The sequence below is a fragment of the Helobdella robusta genome (genome assembly GCF_000326865.2).
Source record: "Helobdella robusta unplaced genomic scaffold HELROscaffold_14, whole genome shotgun sequence".
Lineage (NCBI taxonomy): Eukaryota > Metazoa > Annelida > Clitellata > Rhynchobdellida > Glossiphoniidae > Helobdella > Helobdella robusta.
In genome coordinates, this window is record NW_008703782.1 from 3456969 (window position 1) to 3479815 (window position 22847).

A 22847-nucleotide genomic window follows, 5' to 3' on the forward strand; every position below is an offset into this window, starting at 1 on the left:
TTTTAATATAGTGTTAATAAAATGACATTGAGAATAGTTATTTAAAACAATCTTATTAAAATTATTAAACAGGTATGACAAGATTACTTTCTTAAAGTCCTAGTGTGAGGAAGATGTAAGCCATTTGTCCAAAGATAATCATATGCCTTATGCCCTTGTGTCAACGCGAATGATTTTTGATCAGAGTCATATGTTCTAATTTTTTTAAACTTTTCCAGAAGTTTTTCTGTTAATTTATTTGTTACATTAAATACTTGATGTGTATTTCATATAAAAACTTGATTATGCCAATTTAGTTAACTTGTTAAGCATTAATATAAAATTGACTCTATTTGTAATGTTGATTGGTATGATGATGATGATCCCAGTCCTAAGCAGGGTTTATTATTCACAATGTCATTATGCCCTTTCTAAGTTTTAATAAAATACATGGAATATTGTTGAATGCATTTTATATTTTTTGTATAGATAAGAATGTTGCAATGTACAATGATGATGTGAATTGCTTCCTTGTGTAACTGATGACATATAAATATAACTAACTTGAAAACATGGGAATGCTTTCTTCAGCATTACCTTCCTTTCTCCATCATAACCCTTATAATCTTTATTACAGAAATGGTCACTGCATATTCTTGCATTTTTTGATGGAAGCCATTTGAAATCATTGATTTCCTGTCTAATGCACTTAATCCAATCGTTTTTCATTTTTACATTTTGAGGAAATCTGAAATTTTATAAACTGTTACAGAAACTTGTGCATTTCTTAAAATCTTAAGTATTGCTTTTAATAATAAAATGGTAATCCATTATAGCATTATAAATTATAATAGTCTATAAAATATATGTAATTGTAAAACAAAATAGTTCTATTCAATGAGAATGAGTATAGGGATATTGTTTCATTTATTTTAGTGTGAAGTTAATTTGAAAATAAACCTGTGAAAAGATGCATCAGAAATTTTCTCATTTCTATTTATTATTAATGCAATTTTTAAATGCAACAGGTAGGCATGTTTGTGTATAGCTACGAAAATGAAAATTTACTTAAAAACTAAATTATTGTATCTGACGCGAAAATTAGTACAGAAACAAAAACGAAAGAATAAATGACAATATAAAAATTTAAACATTGATTGAAAGAGTTTATTCTAATTATATGGTATGGGCAATTCGTTGCGAAATCGTTGGAGCAAATGGTGTCAACAGTAGTTATTTTACTGCATGGTAGTTAATCAGCCGGTTTGAAGGTTTTATTCAATTCCTATCAAATAAATTTGACAAAATATCATACACAGGCAGAACTAAATAAAGAAATATATATATATACACGTAGTTATAATACATTTATAATGTTGTATTTACACATTCAAATTGTACAATTGTGTTATGATGTAGTCTCAAATTATTGTGAATTCTCTCAGAAAATTTTAAACGTTTTACTACACTATATATACTAGTTATTTTTATCAACAATTTAAAAATTTTATAAATAATTAAAAAAAAATTTCAAATTGATTTCATTGTGATATCGATAATGATTTTTGTAACCTGACTGATTAAAAAGCATCAAAGAAAGTTAAAATAGGATGGAGAATTTGTTATATTGGGATATTCGTTTAAAAAGCGAGTAAAATTTTAATATAAAAGCGCTTATAAATCTATGCATATTGGCTCAGCTTGGCTTGGCTCGTCTTGGAATCGGATGTTAAGCAAGGTGTGGTCTCAAACTATTTTGAATTCTCCCCGAAAAATTTGAACTGCTTGCGTACATATATAGTAATGGCTACTGTTGTTTTTTATAATGAATTTATAAAATATATAAATATAGCGAGCAAAATATTAACATAAAAGCGCTTTTAAATCTATGCATATTGGCTCAGCTTGGCTTGGCTTGGCTCGGCTTGGAATCGGATGTTAAGCAAGGTGTGGTCTCAAACAATTTTGAATTCTCCCCGAAAAATTTGAACTGCGTGCTTACATATATAGCACTGATTACTGTTGCTTTTATAATGAATTATTATTATATATATATAAAGTGACTGGAATCCATGTATACAAATAATTAAATTATATTATATTAGATTATATGTTTATATGAAAAGCAATATAGCAAATTCAACCAGCCAACCAGAAAGTTTCGAAGGCGTTCGTTCGATGACTTCAATTTAGTACGGTTAGCATTGTGGTTAAGACTGTATAATAGTGCAGTATATACATAAAACAAGTTTTTTACTGATGCGAATGATTGAAATGATGAGAATGTATGGTTGAAACGAGTATAAATAGAGGAGCTGAGACAACATGAAAATCAGATCAGCATTCTGCCTCGCTTGAAGCAGTCTGTCTGATCTCATTTATTTTATTTTTAAAATTTTTTTATTTTTATTTATTTTATTATATAGAGTTATATAGAGTTATATAGAGTTATATAGAGTTATATAGTGTTATATAGTGTTATATAGTGTTATATAGTGTTATATAGAGTTATATAGAGTTTGCATGTTTGTAGGTGGTTTGAATGTTTGTAGGTGGTATTTTTTTAATTTTAGGTGGGTTCTTTAACGGTTGCTCATACATACATACATGCATCATGTTTGTTTGTGTAGTAGTATTTTATGTTCTGTTTTACTCCTTTTTCTCTTTCTTCATGAGTCTTGAGTTAAGTTAATGAAGCATAGGTAGGTGAGGTAAAAATTAATTTATTATATAGGTAGGCTAGGGCATAAGGTAATTTAGTTACATAGGTAGGTTAGGGACTCCTATTCTTTTACTCTACTTGGTGGTGTGATTTTAGTTTTGTGTTTTTTTTTTGTTTTGTTTCACATCATACATTCACCAGGTACGCGGTGGTTCCTGGTTTTAGTGGGATTTTTATTGATTGAATGTGGTGGTGTGCATGGTTATATAGAGTTATATAGAGTTATATAGAGTTATATAGAGTTATATAGAGTTATATAGAGTTATATAGAGTTATATAGAGTTATATAGAGTTTTATAGAGCTATATAGAGCTATATAGAGCTATATAGAGCTATATAGAGCTATATAGAGCTATATAGAGCTATATAGAGCTATATAGAGCTATATAGAGCTATATAGAGCTATATAGAGCTATATAGAGCTATATAGAGCTATATAGAGCTATATAGAGCTATATAGAGCTATATAGAGTTATATAGAGTTATATAGAGTTATATAGAGTTATATAGAGCATAAATCCTATATAGATACCTTTCTTTGCTCTTCTTTTCTCTTTTCTTTGCCGACCGGTCGGTTTCTTTGCGATTATTTTCATTTAAATTGAATAAATAAGATTTTACCATTCATTTAGGTTTTTCAGGTTCATTTATCCAGGTTGAAGCTTCCAGAGGAGTTCATCGTGGATGATCAGAATGGTTGTGATGTCACGCTACGTTCGTTCATTCGGTGGCAAAGAATGCACGCCCTGCTGGGGTACGTTTTACGGTTTCTTTGCGGTTCTTTTTTTTGCCAGTTGGCTGGCTTTTCCGGTGGAATTCACCGCGGCTAGTTTTTCTATTTTCATTTAAATTAGTCAAATAAATAAGATTTTTCCATTTCATCCATTTTATTCAGGTTGAAGCTTCCAAAGGAATTCATCGTGGAAGATGTCAGGCTACGTTCGTTCATTCAGTGGCAAAGAAGATACGCCTGGCTGGGATACGTTTTATTCTTTTTTCTCTGTTTTTCTCTGTAATTTAACATTAAGTAAGAATGCTCACACGCACACGCACATATACACAATTACATTAAGTAGTTATATAGGTAGGTTAGATAGGCATAATTTTAATTGTAGGTAGGATAGATAGGAAGCATCCAACACTAATGTAGTTGAATAGGTAGGCAGCGTAAGTTTACCTCTTCTATTTTTTCTCGCACCCGAATTACACGCATTATACACACACACTCTCATAAATACATACATAAACACATATTAGTATTTGAGCGTTATTTTATTTCCATTACACATTCTAATTTATTATTACTAAGGCTTAGAGTAATTTAATTTCATAGGTAGTTAAAAGCAATAATTTAATTCTAGGAACAATCTTGTAATTTAAATTAAATAAACGCTGTAAGTGTATCGAGAGGTAAGTTAGTTATTAAGTTTTACATTATTATTATTAGGTTGGAGCCCAAGGCATTACGTAGGTGGTGGGGTGGGTGCCGAAAGGCCAATGAATTGGGCTCTTGAGTTTTGTAATTTTAGGTAAGCTAGGGCCATAATGTAATGAATAGGTAATTTAAGGCTACGTTGTAACACGCACTCGTTAATAGATTTAGGGTTTAAGCTTTATTATTATTACTAAGTTGGAGCCCAAGGCATTACGTAGGTGGTGGGGTGGGTGCCGATTGGCAAATGAATTGGGCTCTTGAGTTTTTTTGTAATTTTAGGTAAGCTAGGGCTTAATTGTAATGAATAGGTAAGTTGAGGGTACGATAGCCGATAGACTCTGAATTTCGAAGTCTGTTGTCAGAGGTAAGCCTTGGTGGCCAGTGGTGTACCGGCAATGGTTTACTATCCGGACGGCAATGGTTTACTATCCGGACGGCAATGGTTTACTATCTGCACGGTAATGATTTACCATGCGGCACGGCCATAGTCTACTACCCGCACGGCTTCCGGACGGCAAATGGTTTACTATCCGCACGGCAATGGTTTTCTATCCGGTGCCCTGGCTGTCGGTGAACCTCTGTGCAAGGAGGAAGAATGAAAGGGGACTTTCGACTATCGTACCATTAACAATTTAATATAGATTAGTTAAGGTAATTGAATAGGTAGATAGGATTATTTTTATTAAGCAATTTGAGATGCAGGCACCGCTAAGCTTTCTGATGAGAATCTACTCTTTCTCTTTCTTTTTCCATCAACACGGGCTGTGTTTCAACAACAACCTCGAAGAGGACTGGCACCAGTTTTGGAGGAACCGGACCGCATTCAACATTCTGCCTTTGTCGAATGGACGACGGTAAGTTTTTGTTACATTTTGCTTACTTTATTATTTTAAAATTTTATTTATTAGACATTATTTTCATTTTATAATTCAATTTTTTTTGCTTCTAAGGTTCTAACATTAATTTACTACTACGCAAATAAAAAAATTTTGTTTACAGAATGATGAAAGGTGGGCAGTGATGGGAGTCAGCACGTTTTAGATGGTGGTCTCATGATGATTTACTTATGATGATGGTGGTGTAGGAATCATCAGCTCGTTGGCTGTTCTACTGACACTCTGAAGTTCGGATGGTATTTCGTGTGCCGACCAGATGGTGGTGGTCGGTGCAATGGAAAGTACAGTAACGACGATTTTTGAAGTAAGGTTTAGTTTAGTTTTTTATTTTTCTCATTCGTTCATTTTATCACTCAACCTTTTAAATTATTCTTCTATTAATTGATTCGTTAATTCATTCTATTCATTAATTGAATCATTGATTTATTAATTCATTCATTCATTCACTCATTCATTCAACCAATTATTCAATCATTCAGTTAATCATTTATTCGATCGTTCTTTTGTTCCTTGATTTACTAATACGCTATTAAAAAAATGTCTACAGAATGATGAGAGGTGGGCTGTGGTGGGCATCAGCACGTTTCATATGGAGGTCTCATGATGATCGTTCCGATGACAATTCGAAGATAACAACAACGACGGTTTTTGAAGTATGATTTAGTTTCTTTTTTTTATTTTTCTCATTCATTCATTCATTTTATCACTATCTTTCAAATTATTCCTCAGTTACTTTATTCATTGATTCATTCTATTCATTCATTAAATCATTGGTTGATTAATTAGTTAATTTATTCATTCAACCAATCGTTCAATCATTCAGTTAATCATTTATTCGTTCGTTCCTTTGTTTCTTGATTTACTACTTCGCTAATTAATAAAAACTTGTCTACAGAATTATGAGAGGTGGGCTGTGGTGGGCGTCAGCACTTTTCAGATGGTTGTCTCATGATGATCGTTCCGATGACAAATCGAAGATAATGTTACAGGTAAATTTGTTTTTGTCTCATTGTACTTTTGAAAGTACTCGAATTGGAACAAAGATTGAGTGTCATCTCAAAAAGATAAGTTGCCTATTTTTTTCCAATTGCTTGTTTTTTATTTTAGTGAACTAATTTTTTTTTTTCAATTTATTTTTTAGTATCCGGTCAAATTCATTCCAGATGCGTGTCAGATGATGGTCGGTGCAATGGAGGTTCGTCGGTATTGAGTGAAGTTTCTGGAGAGTGCGCGCCCGTACATTTACATACAAACACATCGATACAACACATACATACACAACATCCATTCATTCGGTGTCGTTGTTGCTATGTTTCTCTTCAACTTTATATTTTCTTTACCGTGAACCGGACTTTAATTTAATTCATAGGTAAGTTAGGGACTGAGATGAGTTAAACAATTGTAGGTTGGCTAGGCCTTAACATTAGTTAAAAAGCTTCAAGTAAAATAAAAACGCTAAAATATGTTAAATAAAATACTTAAAACATCTAAAACGAGAAATACAAATTTGTAGGTAAGTGAGTTGAGTCAATGTTTATAAGTAAGCTAGGGCCCTGAGAGTAATTATATTATAGGTAGGTGACTATTATTCTTGCGACTTCTTACTAGTTTTGTGTGGTGTGTTTGTTTTCGCTTCACAACACCCCACCAACAAAACAAACTACATTTCATTCTCGTCGTCGCCTTAAATTGTACCTTTTTGAACAATCTTTTTAATAATGTCTATTTATTTATTCATCAAATGTTGACTGGTTTCTAATTTTTTTAAAATTGGTTATATAATTTTTGGATATTTCTTGATTTACTTTGTATATATGCATGTATAAATTATTTCTGTTTAGTATGTTGATTTAGTCATTATGATATGTTGTGAACTGTTCTTACTAAATGTTCATGTTACGTGGTTTATTATCCTTCGAGAACTACTAAGGAGTGTGTATGATAATAATAATAATGGATAATAATTATTTTTATCGGTCGATATTTTGTTATATTTGTTTATTTAAAATACGAATTTTAAAAAAAAATTGACATTTTAAAATTTTAATTATCCGTCACTTTTTATTTTTGAATGAATTCAAATAAAAGCACTACTGTGTTTTTCTTTCTTTACTAAAATCTCGAAATTGTTTGTAGATCTGTACGGTTAACTGTTTGTTCGAGTTTGAACAGGCCTTGCAAATTTTTTTTTATTTTGATTTTATTTTTGTTTATTTGGTTCATTCAATTTAGTTGATTGATTGATCGGTTGATTGATCGGTTGGTTGATTGATTGACTGACAGACTGGCTGGCTGGCTGACTGACCGACCGACCGACTGACTGATTGTTTGATTGATTTATCTCATAGTATTGTATACATGAGAAAAAATCCGATTAAGCCAACCTACGGCTTCAGTAAGCCACTGTTTTTCACCTGACAAAAGCAATTTCTATATTTATACTGACAAAAATAATTGTGATATGAATATATATTGATTTATTTAAAGCATTATATATACAAAAAAGTGCTATCGTAAGAGTTCTATGAAACCCTGTAAGCCACTGCTGTAAGCCAACGTATGATTTCAGCAGCCAGTTTCTTATGAGCACCAGCAGAATGTAAAATATTCATTGAATATAATGAAGATAGTTGTTCAAATAACAATTTTGATTTATTTAGGCCGTTTATTTCATAAGCAAACCAATTTTTAATATGATCGAATAGTGTAAAAAAAAGGGTGACTATAGTTCAATCCTACTAAGCCAACCTTTTGCTTCAGTAAGCCACCGGATTTCACCGGACCAAAAGCAATTTTTATATTCAAATTAACAAAAATAATTTAATAATACATAATTCTATTAATCATTATTAAAATTAAATAGAATTACTACAATGTTTTAAGCATATTAAATCAAGTAAATATTTCATTTAGCTTGCTCGTTAAAATCCATGCAATTTCGTAAGCCAACAATCCAAGCACGACAAATAGCCCGACCGATAGATCGAATTGATCGATTAGTCCTATTATTCTAGTTATGTGGTTTGGAGTAAGGGGAGACATTACTGAAAATAATTAAAAGTTGAAAAAATTGAGGTTCTTTGCATATCTCTGCTTCAACCCATAAGAAGGTGTTGTATGCTGGTAAATAGTCCTCCCCTTTGTCTTCCCGGTCTTACCTAGTTTTAGCAAACTGGTATTATAGGCTAGACTTCTTAAAAGCAAGATACAGAGTTGCGAAAACGAATTCAAAGCAAAAGCTGAAGAGATTAGAAAAAAAACTAGAGAAAAAATTTAGGAACGACAGAAATAGACAGGTTTTTCACAGATGCAGATGTGAAAAACAATCTGTTCGAGTACCCCTCCTTCAAGTCATTTTAAACATTTTTTTTAAATAAGGCATTTAATACAATCATGCAATCAACCGACAACAGGAAATGAGTATAAATTCTTTTCGTTAGAATCAGAAAAATCCTTTCATAAGAATCCGAAAAATCATGCTGGCTGGGATATTATGGTAGTGAAAGACACCAAGCCATTCCTCGGCTAGAATGCTACACATCTCGTGACTTAAGTTCACTTTTAACGTTTGAATTAAAATTTAGTTTCTTATTGTCTCGAATTACTTCCCAAGCTTTCTTACAAATTTTAGTAATTTTTCGAATTAGGTAAAAATATTCCCTAGAATAAGAAAGAAAGAAAGAGCAACTAAATTTTACATTTCTAAAAGTGAGTATTTTTTAATGTAACCTTAATATTTTATAAATTAACAATTAATTTTAATTTAATTTTATTTTTAATACAGAAAATTAAATTGGCAAATAAAATAACAATCTTTTTATTTTATTTAGACAATTTTGTTATTTGTTGTACATTTTAATTCTATATATTAGATGTGGGTACATTGGTTTGGGTTTACTAATAATGTTATGTTATTTATATTAAATTATATTATTTAAAATTAATTTAATTTTATAATACTAATTTAATGTTGATAATTATATTTTTTTAATTTAAAATTTATTTTGATTTAATGGTTTTTTTTAGTTTTTAGCTTAACGTTAACCTTATTTAACTTTTAGTTTTTACTATGAATGACAGTTTTTGGCTTGAATTAATAAAGTTTTATTATTTAATTTAATATTTTAATTAATCAAATTAAACTAAATATTAAACTTTTAAGACTTAATTTTTTTTTACTTTTCATTTTATCCTTAGTCTTGTTTATATATTGATTAAAATCATTAAATAACGATAAAATAAATAATCTATCAATATTATTAATTAGCTAAGTTTAATTTATTATATAATAATACTTTGTTAGTGCTGTTAGTTAGTGTTAGTGAGTCAGTGCTCTCTTTGAATCATTGATAATGGTAAGTCCAAAATGACCAGACACAGCACAGTACCTTAATACAGGTAACCTGAAATAAATTCAATAATACAATGGTCATCTATTTGTGTCTCAATGAGCAGTTGTGATTAAAAATGATTTTGAAGAACCATGGATGCATTGTTGTTATTTTTTATGAATCCCTTTTACCCTATCCAAACTTCATTTTATTTAATTCCATTCCATTCTTTTTTTGCAGTGTTCAGATGGTAGGTGCATCATTATATTTTAAATGTCATCAGCTGGGAATCCATATGCATTATTTGCATTAGTTCATGATTTACATACAAGTGTTGTTCTTTTTAGACTTTAAAATGAAGTACCAAACATATCACAAGTTTGTCCTTGTTTGTGACTTGCTATTCTTTGGGCTGAATCAATAATGTTCTCTTTCTTCCTGTGCATTTATTTTGTTTGAAATTTATTCCAGAACTAAATCAAAATTGTCGGTGAAGTGATATGATTCCAAGTGTTTAATAATTACACATGTTTATATATAGGCTAGTGGAACAAAGAGAGATGAAGACTGAACAGGTAAACAACAAATGGCACACAAATTTATTTTTACTTTTTTATTATTGACACTTCATTGCATTGCAGAAATCCCTGTGTCACTTGAAAATGCAAAGTGATTAATCAAACTTTTTTAATGTTGCTTTTTGTGCAATGCAGAATGCATGTATGTACATTATGAATGATTGGGAGTTAGTTGTTTGGAGAACATGGAGTGTACTGTGATGCACCAGACTAAGACTAACTTGATAATATACTTTTCATGAAAATTTAGGTTGATGTTACAAAGTTGTATTTAAAATAATGGTGAGAAATAGTTAAAAAAAATTTATTAACAAAACATCCACTGATGGCGTGAATTTGAACACATTTTCTTCTATTTTTTCCTTCCTGAACTGTAAAGTGGTAAATTGCTTTCAATATATAAGGACTGGCAGGTCAAACATAAAACATGAACATCCATTTTTTTTAAATTGTGGTGAAATGGATGGTCATATTTGTTTGGTGTTGTTGACTTTTAAATTGGATATATGGAGATGACCATTGTTGCACCATATTTTCCTTCTGGCACATGAAGTGCAGCCATTTCTTTGACCATTTCTTTGAGTTGTCCCAACACAAAACTTTTTGAGTTGTCCCATCACTAAAATATGTTAATATGAAGTATTCACCGTTCTAGAGAATATCACAATTGACTATTGTACAAGAACACAAAAATAGTTGGAGTTTATAAAAAAGGTATTCAATAGAAAATGATCTTTGATTCCAGTGAGGTTGCTCTTAGCAACTGTTTTTTCCAATTAGAGGAAGGATAAGGTTAACCAATAACTCAATATATAAATTTAACAATTTGCACTCCTTTGAAAATAACTTGGCAGAGGCGTTAATAAATCTTCATACAATACAATACAAATTAAAAAAATGCTTTAGAGTTTTATAGATGATTTTGGTCAAGATACGACAATTTTAGTAAAAGATATCTAGGGTTTTTTATCACTGAGATTTTATTTAGTCTTCCCAATCTGTGTAGCTAACTTTTTCAGGGATTTTTCATTGATGTAGTAGTTATTAAAAAAGAATTCCATAAAATATTATGTTTATTTATTTATTAAAACAAATAAACCAATTGAATTTGTAAGCTTTTAATTTTGATTATTTTTTTCATCAGATGAGTATCTCAAAAATAAAAATATTATTATATTACATGGATAGGTTAATAAATATAATGTTAAATAGACAGATAACTATCCTCTGATATTTCAGATTACTTAGACATTCAAGTTGAAATATGGCTGTAGGAAACAAAGATGATGAATATGATTATCTTTTCAAAGGTTCGTTTACATTTTCTTCATTAAAACGAATCAATTAACAAGACTAATAACTGTTTCTTTTCATAAATTTATTTAATCTATGTTAATGATTAATTAATTAAATTATGCACACATATAAATAACATGAATGAGTTTTAGATGCTTTAAAAAAGTTGACGAACACGAATTAAACAGTTGTCTTGATAGGAGATTCAGGAGTAGGTAAAAGTAATCTATTGTCTCGATTCACAAGGAATGAGTTCAATCTAGAGAGCAAAACAACAATTGGAGTTGAATTTGCTACAAGGTTGGCAGATTAGTGACTGCTTTCTAATTTCTTGTAAACTTGTAAATATTGTTGTGCAATATAATGATATTTTTATTTTTATCTTTGAAATACTAATTATTTTTTGAGTTTTGATTATTCATTGTTGAGGTTTTTAAGTTTTACAGGGTCTCTTTTCAATAGCTTTCAATTATTTTAATTAATTTCAATGATAATTAATGGACAGATAAATATGAACTTAAATTTATGTGTGCATTGCATGCAGGAGTATAACAGTGGAGAAGAAGAGGATCAAAGCTCAGATATGGGACACAGCAGGCCAGGAACGTTACAGAGCCATCACGAGCGCGTTAGTTCACACAAATTTCTTTGCTTTCTCAATTTAAATATAAGCATTCAATGTAGTTTTCATTCTACATGTGGCTCATCATGAACGAATTTCGTCATTGAAATTGAACTTTGCAGATATTACAGAGGAGCCCTGGGCGCTTTGCTGGTGTACGACATAACGAAACATCTGACGTACGAGAATGTGGAGAGATGGCTGAAGGAGCTGAAGGACCACGCAGACGAGAACATCGTCATCATGCTGGTCGGCAACAAGAGTGACCTGAAACATTTGAGGGCTGTCCCTACAGATGAGGCTAAACGTTTTGCAGGTCACATTTTTTGTTTCTGCATTCATTTTAACTCTGATGCTGCTGAGCCTATTTTTATTGAATTCGTTAAATAAATTTGTATCCAAGTTCTTTGAGCTTGAGGATGCGTCTTCAGTAACAAATGTTTAAAGTTGATGTTGAAGTTAAAGAGACATGCCTTTAATTTTCAGAGCTGAATAACTGAAGATATTAGATAAGATGAAGATTGGAATGTAATCACTGATATGAAAAATGTTTATTTTAATTATTTCAGAAAGAAACAACCTATCATTCATTGAGACCTCAGCTCTGGATTCCTCGAACGTTGATGATTCCTTCAAACACATTCTTACTGGTACTGACTTCATCTTTCGTTCTATTTATTTTGGATAAATTACTTTCAGATTTTAATATTTTTTTCATTTGAATAATAGATAATTCACCACTGACTAAATTGATGCTCATTGTTTTATCCAGCTATTTATAAGATGCTCTGTGAAAAGCAGATGAATGACCAAACTAGTGACACAATCATGGAAACTTACAGCGCCCACAAAGTGTCTCTGCCTTACAACCAGAGTAATAACACTAAAAAATCGTGCTGTTGATCATGACTCACCCCTATTTTTTGTCTACTATTATATGCATACTGTGCATATATCTATCTACTCTATACAACTACATGCATTATTCATTATTTATTCTTTTTTGATCATTTTAATGACATTATTTAGCGTTACATTTCATTTCAATCATGACATGTACTAGCATCATCAAGAAATTCCAAGTAATTTATAGTTGACAATCGTTTGATTCGTTGGACATAACATGTTGCACTTTGGAAGTTCTCATCATGAGACACGTGTTTGCTTAAAATCGTATTCAATGTGCAATCTTTAATTTATAAGTATTATTGATATTTGTTTTTTGTGTTTTTTTAATTGTTATACCAAATTTTTTAGAATACAGTATTTTTGCAGTATTATCTTATCTTATTGTCCATGAAATATTGTTTCCTATCAAGATGTTGACTTCGTTATGGTTTTAACGCTGCTTTACGATTGTTATTTGTCGGTCAAATTCTTAAGTATTACCAGCGATAATTAAGTTAATCAAAATGTCTTTTATATTTTTGGATAAATGTTTTAGTCGAGGTTTACTGATGTGAACGAATTTATTTTGTATTGCGTATATTTTGTTGTTGCATGATTTTTTGTATTTCGTTTAACATTGCTATGTTGAAAGATGTACTTATCTTTAATTTTATTCGTATTGTAATAAAATGATCTTTTGATAAGTTAAGACATTTTAAGTTTAATATTCAGTGCACAAATATCGACGTGTTTTCCTAGAATGCACAAGTCAGTTCAGCATATCCATATTTACGTTTAGATTATTTCAAGTTGGTTTTCTCTTAAATCAAATGGCATTATTTATTTTTATGCCGGAATTAATTTTTTTCCAAATATTGCTTTTAGTGTTTTCAAATGTTATTTTCGTTATGATACACAGTCAGAATTGTATTGAAGCACTTGCACTAACGGAAGTACTGCCAGCGCTGCGATCAAGTTAAATGATCCTTGGATATGCATCAGCGTGGAGGAAAAAAAATGTCCAAATTGCCGATCACGAATGGTTATTGTATTACTTCGAACTGCCTATCACAATTAAATTGCGATTGCCTTCTTTATGAATATTTTTATCATTAAATTATTTTTATTAAACTGATGTACCGATTGGTTCTTTATGTTTGGTTATGAATTACAATTTATTTAACAAAATTATACTTAAAACCTGATATAATAAATTACGAATATGTTACGAATTGACATTTTTGTATTTCACATATTTCAGTGAACATGCATCAACTTCAGAATGAATAATTTTCAGATACAGGGTATCGTATATTTTATACAACTTGTATGATTTATATTTAATTTTGATCACACTTTTGCAAGACAACTTTCTTTAATATTCCTATGAATCAGAAAGATTCTGAAACCTTTGAACGAATAACGTTGAGGGAATATTATTGAGATAATTTAAAACGTAAATAGAAGCACTCATGTCACACAATGAATTACACATGAAAATGAATAAAAATGAAGCAATCGACGTTTAATAGTCAAATTTTCACCTAAATTTTCCATGATTCTGCCCTAATTACACCTAAATTTTCCATGATTCTGTCCTAATTGCAGTGGATGGGTGATGTTGCTGCTCTTGCTTTTGATAACCTCGTATGTTTCGCAAATCAACGAAATCAAAATTCACCATCAGCAAGTTTCTAGATGGGAAGCTTACAATATGGCTAGATTTAAATATCGTAAATGTTTTATCCATATAATTAGAATAAATTTATCTATATTTTGCGAATATCCTTCTAATAACAGTTTTGTTTGCCCATACCAAATTTTGGTATTCCGTAACTTCGTTTCTCTTCAAATGTGTCAAACTTTGTAAATTGTAGCCCTAACATTTTCAAATGGATTCTTTTAAATTTGTCGTACTTTTTTCTTTTTAGCTTATATAAAATTCCAAAATTATTAATTGATTCAATTTTTTTAGTTTTTTCAATTTTTTAACAAAAACAAATTTATAAAATGAGTTTAAAAGTCATCGAAACTTCAGAGCCAGATGTGACTGAAAATAGTTCAGAACAGCAGACTAGCGAAGAACGGGAGCACGCAACCATTTCCGCCAACAAAATAAAATTGAAATTTTCCAACAGCAAGTTTCCAATATTCTGGATTGATGGATTTCCTAAAAATTCCGTGATACAAGCTGTGGTACTCTGCAACTGGGATAATATTTATGGACCCAAGGTTCGAAATATGTGGGTCATCGATGATATACCAACCAGAAAGAATGTTTCTTTTATTTCGTCTGCTGATGTTGCTAATGAAACCGATATGATTTCATCTGAAGATCGCTGTTTGGATTGGGATACTTTGAGTTTTATTGCGAGGCAGATGTTGTGCAGTGAAATCATGAAGGATCCATGTGATTCCTTCCTGGAAAATAAATTCTATGACTCTCCTCAAAAAAAACTAGCACTTGCTGCAATTGTGTTTGGTGCCATGAGCCAAACTGATATGAGTATACATTCGTTATGTGTCGTGCCTTCTTACAATCGTTTGAATGAATTTCACAAATGGAAAGATGTCTGCTTTGAGTGGCTAACTAACTGTGTTCTTCAACTAAGGATTACTTTGGCAACAGTTAGTTTATGTCTCTATATTAAAGGTCGTTATATTTTTAGAAAATTTTTATGGAATTTTTGATTAAGCAGCACTATTGCATTCCATTGCATTCTTTCCATATTTACTTGGATGAATCCGTGGCTTTTTTTTTATGCCACAGATTTATTATACTTCATGGAGGGAATTGTCTATTTGCAGGCAAATATTGGTTATTTTATATAATGACATACAATTGAATCTAATCAATAAAATGTTAGAATCATGTATTTGCTTTTGTTTCAACTTTTCATACTAAAATTCCATGACCAAATGTTTTTGCTACATTTGTTGCTCTTTTTTTTCCAACTAGGTTTTTTATTCAGAATGAACATTATTATATGTTGGTTTAATATAAATTGTTTTAGAATGCTACTGCCGGCTTCACAATAATAAAAAAGAACTTGATAAGGCTGGTGCATATCATGGAAAAGGAAGAGCAGGCAGGCAATTTCACGGTAAATTTTTTCTTTTTCAAATCTTTCTCCTGTTTTATCTATGTTATATAAATAAATCACTTTTGGTGCTTTGATTTTGTATGAGAAGTCTTGTTAATTTTGTGGCTGACTTTCATTACATTCAGTATATTTATTAGTATGTTGTTTATATTAAGAAATCACTCTTGTAGCATAGGTCTGTATATTTTAATTTTACTCATTTAAAAATTTTTTGTTCTGAAGTATTTTTTTGGTCTGCGTTTTTCTAATTACTTATTTCTAGTTGAAATATTATTTATTTTCATTACATTTTTACTTGATTAATTGAAAACAAAAATATTAGTGTTAATATTAGAAATTTTGTTGAAAACTCATATTTCTCAAGGTCAAAGAAACATTTTTAAATCATCTGAATCACGTAAGATCTGCTGATAAACCGCCGACGATGATGATGAGGAACAAATCAAAATCTCTATCAAACACTCCAACACGATATCCAGCTGAGAGGCACACAACATCAGAAACCACAAATACTCGAGTCACATCCCAGCATAACATGACAACAACAACAACAACAAAAACGACATTATCGTCAACAGTGGCATCATTTTTACCAACATTATCCACAGCAACTTCAACACAATCAGCAGCATCAACATTAACCTCCGAACAATTATTCAATACAACCATCTCCATGACCTCAGATGCGTTGGCATCAGTACAACTATCATCAACATCACCCCAGCTAAAATCATCATCAACAGTGATGACGACATCAACGACAACAACTCCATCATCATCTACAACACCAAAAACAAATCGTTCAACTTCAACAGTACCATTTGGAAAGATATTGATATCAGATCTGGAGTTCTTTCACAACAGCCTTGTAGCTCACTTGTCTCAATGTCATAACAGTGTTGTGATAGGAACTGATGTAGATAGGGTTAACGAGGTCTGCCATTTGTTTCATCATTCTGTCATCTACGATGATGTTGCCAGTGTATTCATTTCATCATCATTCATCATCATCATTTGTCATCATTTTGTTACATTTATTTTCATAGCATCGTTCTTATTATCTCCGTCATATATAAGGATGATATTTTGAAAACTGTAACACCCACATTGGAATAAATCATGAAATTCTTGCACATGTATATTATTGCTTTAACTGCTTTGCACAATGTGTTTCAACCTAAATGTGCACTTTATGTTCAAATATTCTGGATGTAAATGTTTAGTCAACTGAGCAACTTCAAATTTGCGTTCCATTATCATCATGTTGAAATTTAGATTTAATTTTTTAACCTCCTGCCAACTGAACAAACAGATGATAAAAGCCTTGGCTCTTTTCACACTGCCACACGATGCCCACAGATGTAAACTTCTGCAGCCAGCAATCAACAACAACAACAGTAGCAACAACATCTCTACTCAAAATCCATGCACTGCACAGAAAACTTGTGACACATATCACGAAGATCTGCTCGTTGACATTGACTTTATTGATGTGTATAATGCTAGGCTGGACAAGCACAAATTGCAAAAAGTCACGTCTGCCTATGCCCCTGAACTTCGTGTTCAAGGTTTATTGAAGGTTGTTTCTTGTTATTTCGATAGAAATTTATTATTGATGCTTATATTAAAAGTTAATTGCTATTTTTTTTACCATAGTGGTTGTTTTTTTTATTTTTGTCTTTTATGTCTGTAAAGTAATTAACAAAACAGTTGCAATTAAATTGTCATTAGATGAATGTTGCAGCTGTCACTTGATGAGACCATCCTTATATTATGTGTTGTGCTTTGATGAACATATTAGTTAATTCTTCAAAAATTTTTGAAACATGTTCAAATACAAATAAAACTCGTGATCTATGTGGTATTTTTATTATTTTAAAACATCGTCGCTATGTTAGATAGAGTATACAATAAAAAAAAGTACATACAACAAGATGAAATTAGATAATAGATACAAAGAGATACAATTAGATACAACTTTTAATAATTCTTCTTGAGTAAAATGATCTTTTTAGAAATGATGTGATCATTAACAGAACAAGTCTTGAATGTTTGTTAAAGTAAACAGTTACAGAGTTTGAGAGATAAGATTAGATTCTTAACATGATTTATTTAAATGTGTTTCAATACACCTGAACCATTTAAAGTGATGCATTTTTTCAATTTTTTATTACAAATTTTTAAAGAATATTATTATTAAATGGCTAAAAATAAAAGAACATGTCTAAGTGTAAAACATGCATTTATACAAAACATTCTATATGGTAATTGTGTTTCCATTGTTTACACTCACGCCAATAAGTTCATGGCAAACAAATTGAAGAGGAGTGTATAATTTTACATAAGCAAATACCAAGTGCATAGTTTGATGAGGAGTTTATGTGATGGTATGTAGGGATATTTTTATTTACTGATTCAATATATCAATATAAAATTATTAAAAATTGTTAGTTTAATGTGATTAAATTGTTTGTTACAAATGCTAACAGTCAGATGTAAACATTCATCTGTTGTTGGACAATGTGATGTTCAGTATGAGGCCAACTGCTCTTATTGATGTTGATACCAAAGAGGTTTTATGCTGTTTTTTCCTTCTTTGTTTGTCTGTCTGTTTGTTTGTCTGTCAGTCTGTCGTGCTGACTGCCTGTGTCTGTCTGTTTGTCTGTCTGATTTTGTTGTCTATTTTGTTTGTTCAGAACGTCATTGTAGTCAGTTGCTACCATACTGCCCAGTGTATCATAACCTTTTACCAGACAGCTATCACTACTGACCATCATCTTATCACAGGAAATCTTTTTAACTATCACATAACACATCACATAAATGTATGTATGCCTATATATGTATGTATCCATGTGTGTTTATATGATATAATTATACTTTCATACATTGTATGTAGCATATACTTGATTATTTTTCAGTCAAAATAACAAAAATTTTTTGTAAACTGATATCATGATATATAATTTATCATTCATTGAATGGAATTTTAAATGGATCACCTGAAGGTGATGTTGATTTGTTGGACTGAGCAATATGATGATATGAGGCACAAGTTCATCACAAACAATCTTCACAAGCTTTGGAATGAATGTCCACCCGAACAGTTACAGATGAGGTTGGTTGTATGCCCGTTTCCTTATGTGTGTGCTGCGTGCTGCATATGTGTGTGCGTTTGTGTGTGCGTGTGGCTTTGTCTGCATGCGTTTATGTGTGCATGTCTGTGCAGTCATGAGATTTACATTGAATGTATGCTATCTCATGTTTGTCAGAGACGTCTTCAAATCAGTGAAGGTCAGCAAGTCTCTTGTCCATCCATTTTTGCAAGAAGTTAGTTAGCTTTGTTTGTTCTGTGCAGCTTGTTTGCATTTTTTTTTCAAGTTGTATACAACATGCTTAGAAAGATTTGTTGACGTTGGATGACGGCCTGGTTTACTCTTGCTACTTGTGTTTTCTGCACAAGTCCTCCTATCCTCATCATCAAACAAAAACTGTTCAAATGATGCTTAAATTGATTATGTTTCTTTGCGGTTTGTTTTTGTTAAAAAGTTTTTATGTAGTCTTGTTCACTGTGATCGGACATTTTTGCCAGGCTTTAAAGTGAGGATGACGATTCATGTGAATATTTGTTACAAGAAATCAAAAAATTACCTTTTTGTCAAATACAGTTGGGTTTTAATCACTCAATAGAGATGGACATGAAAACAAAACAAATATTGAACTGATTGAATAATATGCAACACATGTATTCGGTCAAGCTAGTTGTTTTTAAGTTAACTGTTATTTAAGTATATAGAAGAACATACGAATATTTAATTATTTAACTAGCTGAATAAACATGCAACATGTATTCTACATGTGATTAGTTGTGCACACTTCCATGTCACCTGGTAAGACCTCGAGTGAACAACTTCATGAAACAACTGCATCGGCGAGCTCTCGCCTTCGTTCAATATGTCGAGAGTAGAAGGTGGGTGGGTTGTCTTTTTTCTTATTGATTCATTTTCATCCTTTGTTCATCTTTCGTCATTGTGTTTTGTCTGTATGGTACGTTACATATAGCCTGTTCTTTACATGTAAACTATCACTTGAAACAATTTTATTTGTAAAGTTTCACAATTTTATTAAATGAATTTGTTGTGTTGACTCTATAAAGTTTTTTTAGCTGTGCAAGTGCATCACTAAACATTTAAAGTGATTTGCTTGTTTGCACTGTATATTGTTTTCCCTCTTAGAACCGTGTAGTTTGCTTGTGTTTATTGATTTGTTTGTTCATTTACGAGTAAATAAGTATTTAAAAATCTTATTTGGTTTGTTTATTGCGTCTGAGCTGTGTTATTCATTTGAGAGCGTGAGAGTGAACTTTGCATGAATGCAATGCAGGCAGCCTACCTCAACGACGACAGCAAGCAACAACGCAGCGGCAAATTTGAAGTCCAGACTGTCAATTCTAAAGAAACCGTCCACAACAGCCACATCGTCTTCCTCTTCCTCCTTCTCATCATCTCACTCCACCGTCGTCAACAATTCATCAGGCAGGAAAGCTGGAAGTGGCGTGCAGAGTAGCGCAGTGGATGGAGTATCTTTGGTAACATTGAGGGAACATCTGGGATTGAACCTGGATTGGGATTATCACGTGATTTCCTCATTTGCCGAAATCGTTCATCAAGGTGTGCTCTCTAGTCTTGTGTGATTCGGGCATTTGTTTCTGTTTCTGTATCTGTGTGTGTGTGTGCGTGCGTGCGTGTGCATGTGTTGTATTGTATTGTGTGTACGTACCCACTCAAACAAAAAGATACACGCAGCACAACAAATTGTGATGTGACTGTATGATAGTGTGATGCAATCGTGTTGCAATGTAAATATAGAATGGCGATCTATATAATGAGATTTTTAGTATGTATAAAATGGTGATTGCAATTACGTTAGTAATTGAATCTGGGATTAATGATGTTAAATGGCATAATATACTGTTTGAATGCATGCAGTGAATTGTTACTGCATTTGTAAAATGAATTGATGTGATAATGTGATTTGATGCATTGCACATGGATGCATTGTGCACGGATCAGACAAACTCATTTAGCGTCGTTTATTTAGTCCAAAGTTATTATTTCGTAATTGGTTTTGCCATTTGTAATTCTGCTGAATATGCATGATGAGGTGTTCACTTTTATGATGGTATGCTCAATCTTCAGTTGTGTTGAATAATTTAGTAGTTATCAGTCAGTTGATTATGAATTAATTAGGCTCTTGTCGTCTACAGAACTGGTTTTATTAATGGTAATTTTAAGGCTGTGTTTGATTTAATCTACATACATTAATCATTTAATTAACTTTAATGTCTAATTAATTAATTAATTAATTTTAAAATGATTCATAAGTCTTTATTGCATCAATATTATCGATTTTAAATACTCTTTGACCATGACCTTTTTAGATTTTTTTTTAATTTTTTGACATTACAACACCATTGATAGCAAAATGTGAAAGATTTACTTTTAATGCAGTTGGTCAAGTGGTCAATCTTTCATTTTTGTCAATATGTGATTTTATTTAATATAACCTCTTATAATTTAATATATTCACAGCCATCTTGTTTGAGTGTTAACAGTTCTCTCATGTTTTCTAATAGTCTCTTCTAATAAATTTTATTGTTTCAAATTTTTGTTTAAGTCCTAGTTTGTCATTTTTCTAAATATCCATTAGAACATTCATGTTTTTCAACTTTTTTTTATTTCTTTTTGTTTTTAAACTTTTCACAAAAATAAAATATTTTTAATTCAGTTTTAATCAAAATAATTGCAATTGGTACAATCTGATGTTGACTTTTTATATTTTTCTAAATAATATTTTTTTATATTTTTATTTCTTTCGAGTTGTTTGAGCAATTTTAATTTAAAGTAAAATGGATTCTTGATATGTAAATGTATATACAATCCCTACCCTAATCCTTCTCAACTTTTAATTAATTAATAATTTTCAGTCATTTTTCATTTAGGCCATTTATAGATAGATGAATAATGATTTTATGATTTCATTTTACGTTTTACTACATTTTTACATTTGTATTCTCGTTCCATTATTTTTTGCAAACATAATGTTTGTAATAATGTCAAACAACATTATAATTATTTATCGGTGTCTATTATTATATATTTTGTTGTTATTTATAATTATAATTATTTTGTTGTTACAATAGTACTAAAACAAGTAGTAATATTAATGATAATTAAAATTATTTAACTGCTACTTATTTCATTTTTATCAATCATTAGTACATTTGCAGAAATATTGAATTGCATTTTACAGACTTGAGATTGCATTTCTAAATGAAACTACTTTATTAATTTATATCCAACAAAAGATCATGGCTGGCTGGTTGTCAAGCACTAGATAATTATTTGTTGTCCACTTCATTCTTGCTTCAGATCTTCAGAATGTTAGGAATTTTTTGGCACTTATCCTAAATTTTCTTCCAGTTTGTTCCATCCCTTTCTTTACTTATTTCAATCACGGTTGGAAAATACCCAGTCAGGTTTAAATCTCGGTGTTAGTTTAAAATTTAAACCTTGCCTTTACTAAATTCAAAATTTGCACTTTTTCAATTCATTTTCTTTTCCTGGTTTTACCTTTACCCTAATTCTGTCTAGTGTAGATAAACATATGTCTGTCTATCCATTTTCATGTTTGTATAACATGTTTTCATCCACCACGTTTCAATTAGATTACACGACTATATGTGTAATCAATGAGGAATAGATGTAATTTTTAGCTCTGTCCGTATTTTAAAATTGAAGCACTATTTTTTATGTCTTTTAATATGGTTTTAATTCGTTTTTATCTTATTATTATTATTATTATTATATATTTTAATCTCAATTGAAATATTTAAAAATTAGTTGGTCAAATCTGTCGTTAGATTTAATGATAGACAAAACACTTCACATGGTACTTTCGTAGTGAAATTAATTGAACATTCCATTTTCACGATGT

At 30.8% G+C, this 22847-nt stretch overlaps 2 protein-coding genes across 2 annotated transcripts; both read left to right on the plus strand.

Moving 5' to 3' along the window:
• Positions 1-8606: 8606 nt before the first annotated feature.
• Positions 8607-12905, plus strand: HELRODRAFT_154551 (hypothetical protein). Its single transcript, XM_009014855.1, is given in 8 exon segments — positions 8607-8740; positions 11181-11189; positions 11202-11251; positions 11426-11537; positions 11782-11865; positions 11982-12175; positions 12429-12509; positions 12632-12905. 6 exon segments carry the CDS (start codon positions 11206-11208, stop codon positions 12760-12762), a joined length of 648 nt encoding a protein of 215 aa, XP_009013103.1. The 5' UTR covers positions 8607-8740; positions 11181-11189; positions 11202-11205; the 3' UTR covers positions 12763-12905.
• A 1852-nt stretch (positions 12906-14757) lies between these two features.
• HELRODRAFT_169022 (hypothetical protein) lies at positions 14758-21411 on the plus strand (the record flags this gene model as incomplete). Its single annotated transcript, XM_009014856.1, has 10 exons — positions 14758-15375; positions 15762-15851; positions 16216-16785; positions 17164-17430; positions 18341-18424; positions 18860-18969; positions 19124-19181; positions 19718-19821; positions 20391-20521; positions 21332-21411. The coding sequence occupies 10 exons, from the start codon at positions 14758-14760 to the stop codon at positions 21409-21411; spliced, it is 2112 nt and encodes a 703-aa protein (XP_009013104.1).
• Between the last annotated feature and the right edge of the window lie 1436 nt (positions 21412-22847).

Coding starts and splice junctions, on each gene's coding strand:
- HELRODRAFT_154551 (XM_009014855.1), top strand. CDS start 11,206: ATGGCTGTAGGAAACAAAGATGATGAATATGATTATCTTTTCAAAG. Junction 11,252..11,425: donor ATATGATTATCTTTTCAAAG/GTTCGTTTACAT, acceptor CGAATTAAACAG/TTGTCTTGATAGGAGATTCA. Junction 11,866..11,981: donor TACAGAGCCATCACGAGCGC/GTTAGTTCACAC, acceptor TGAACTTTGCAG/ATATTACAGAGGAGCCCTGG.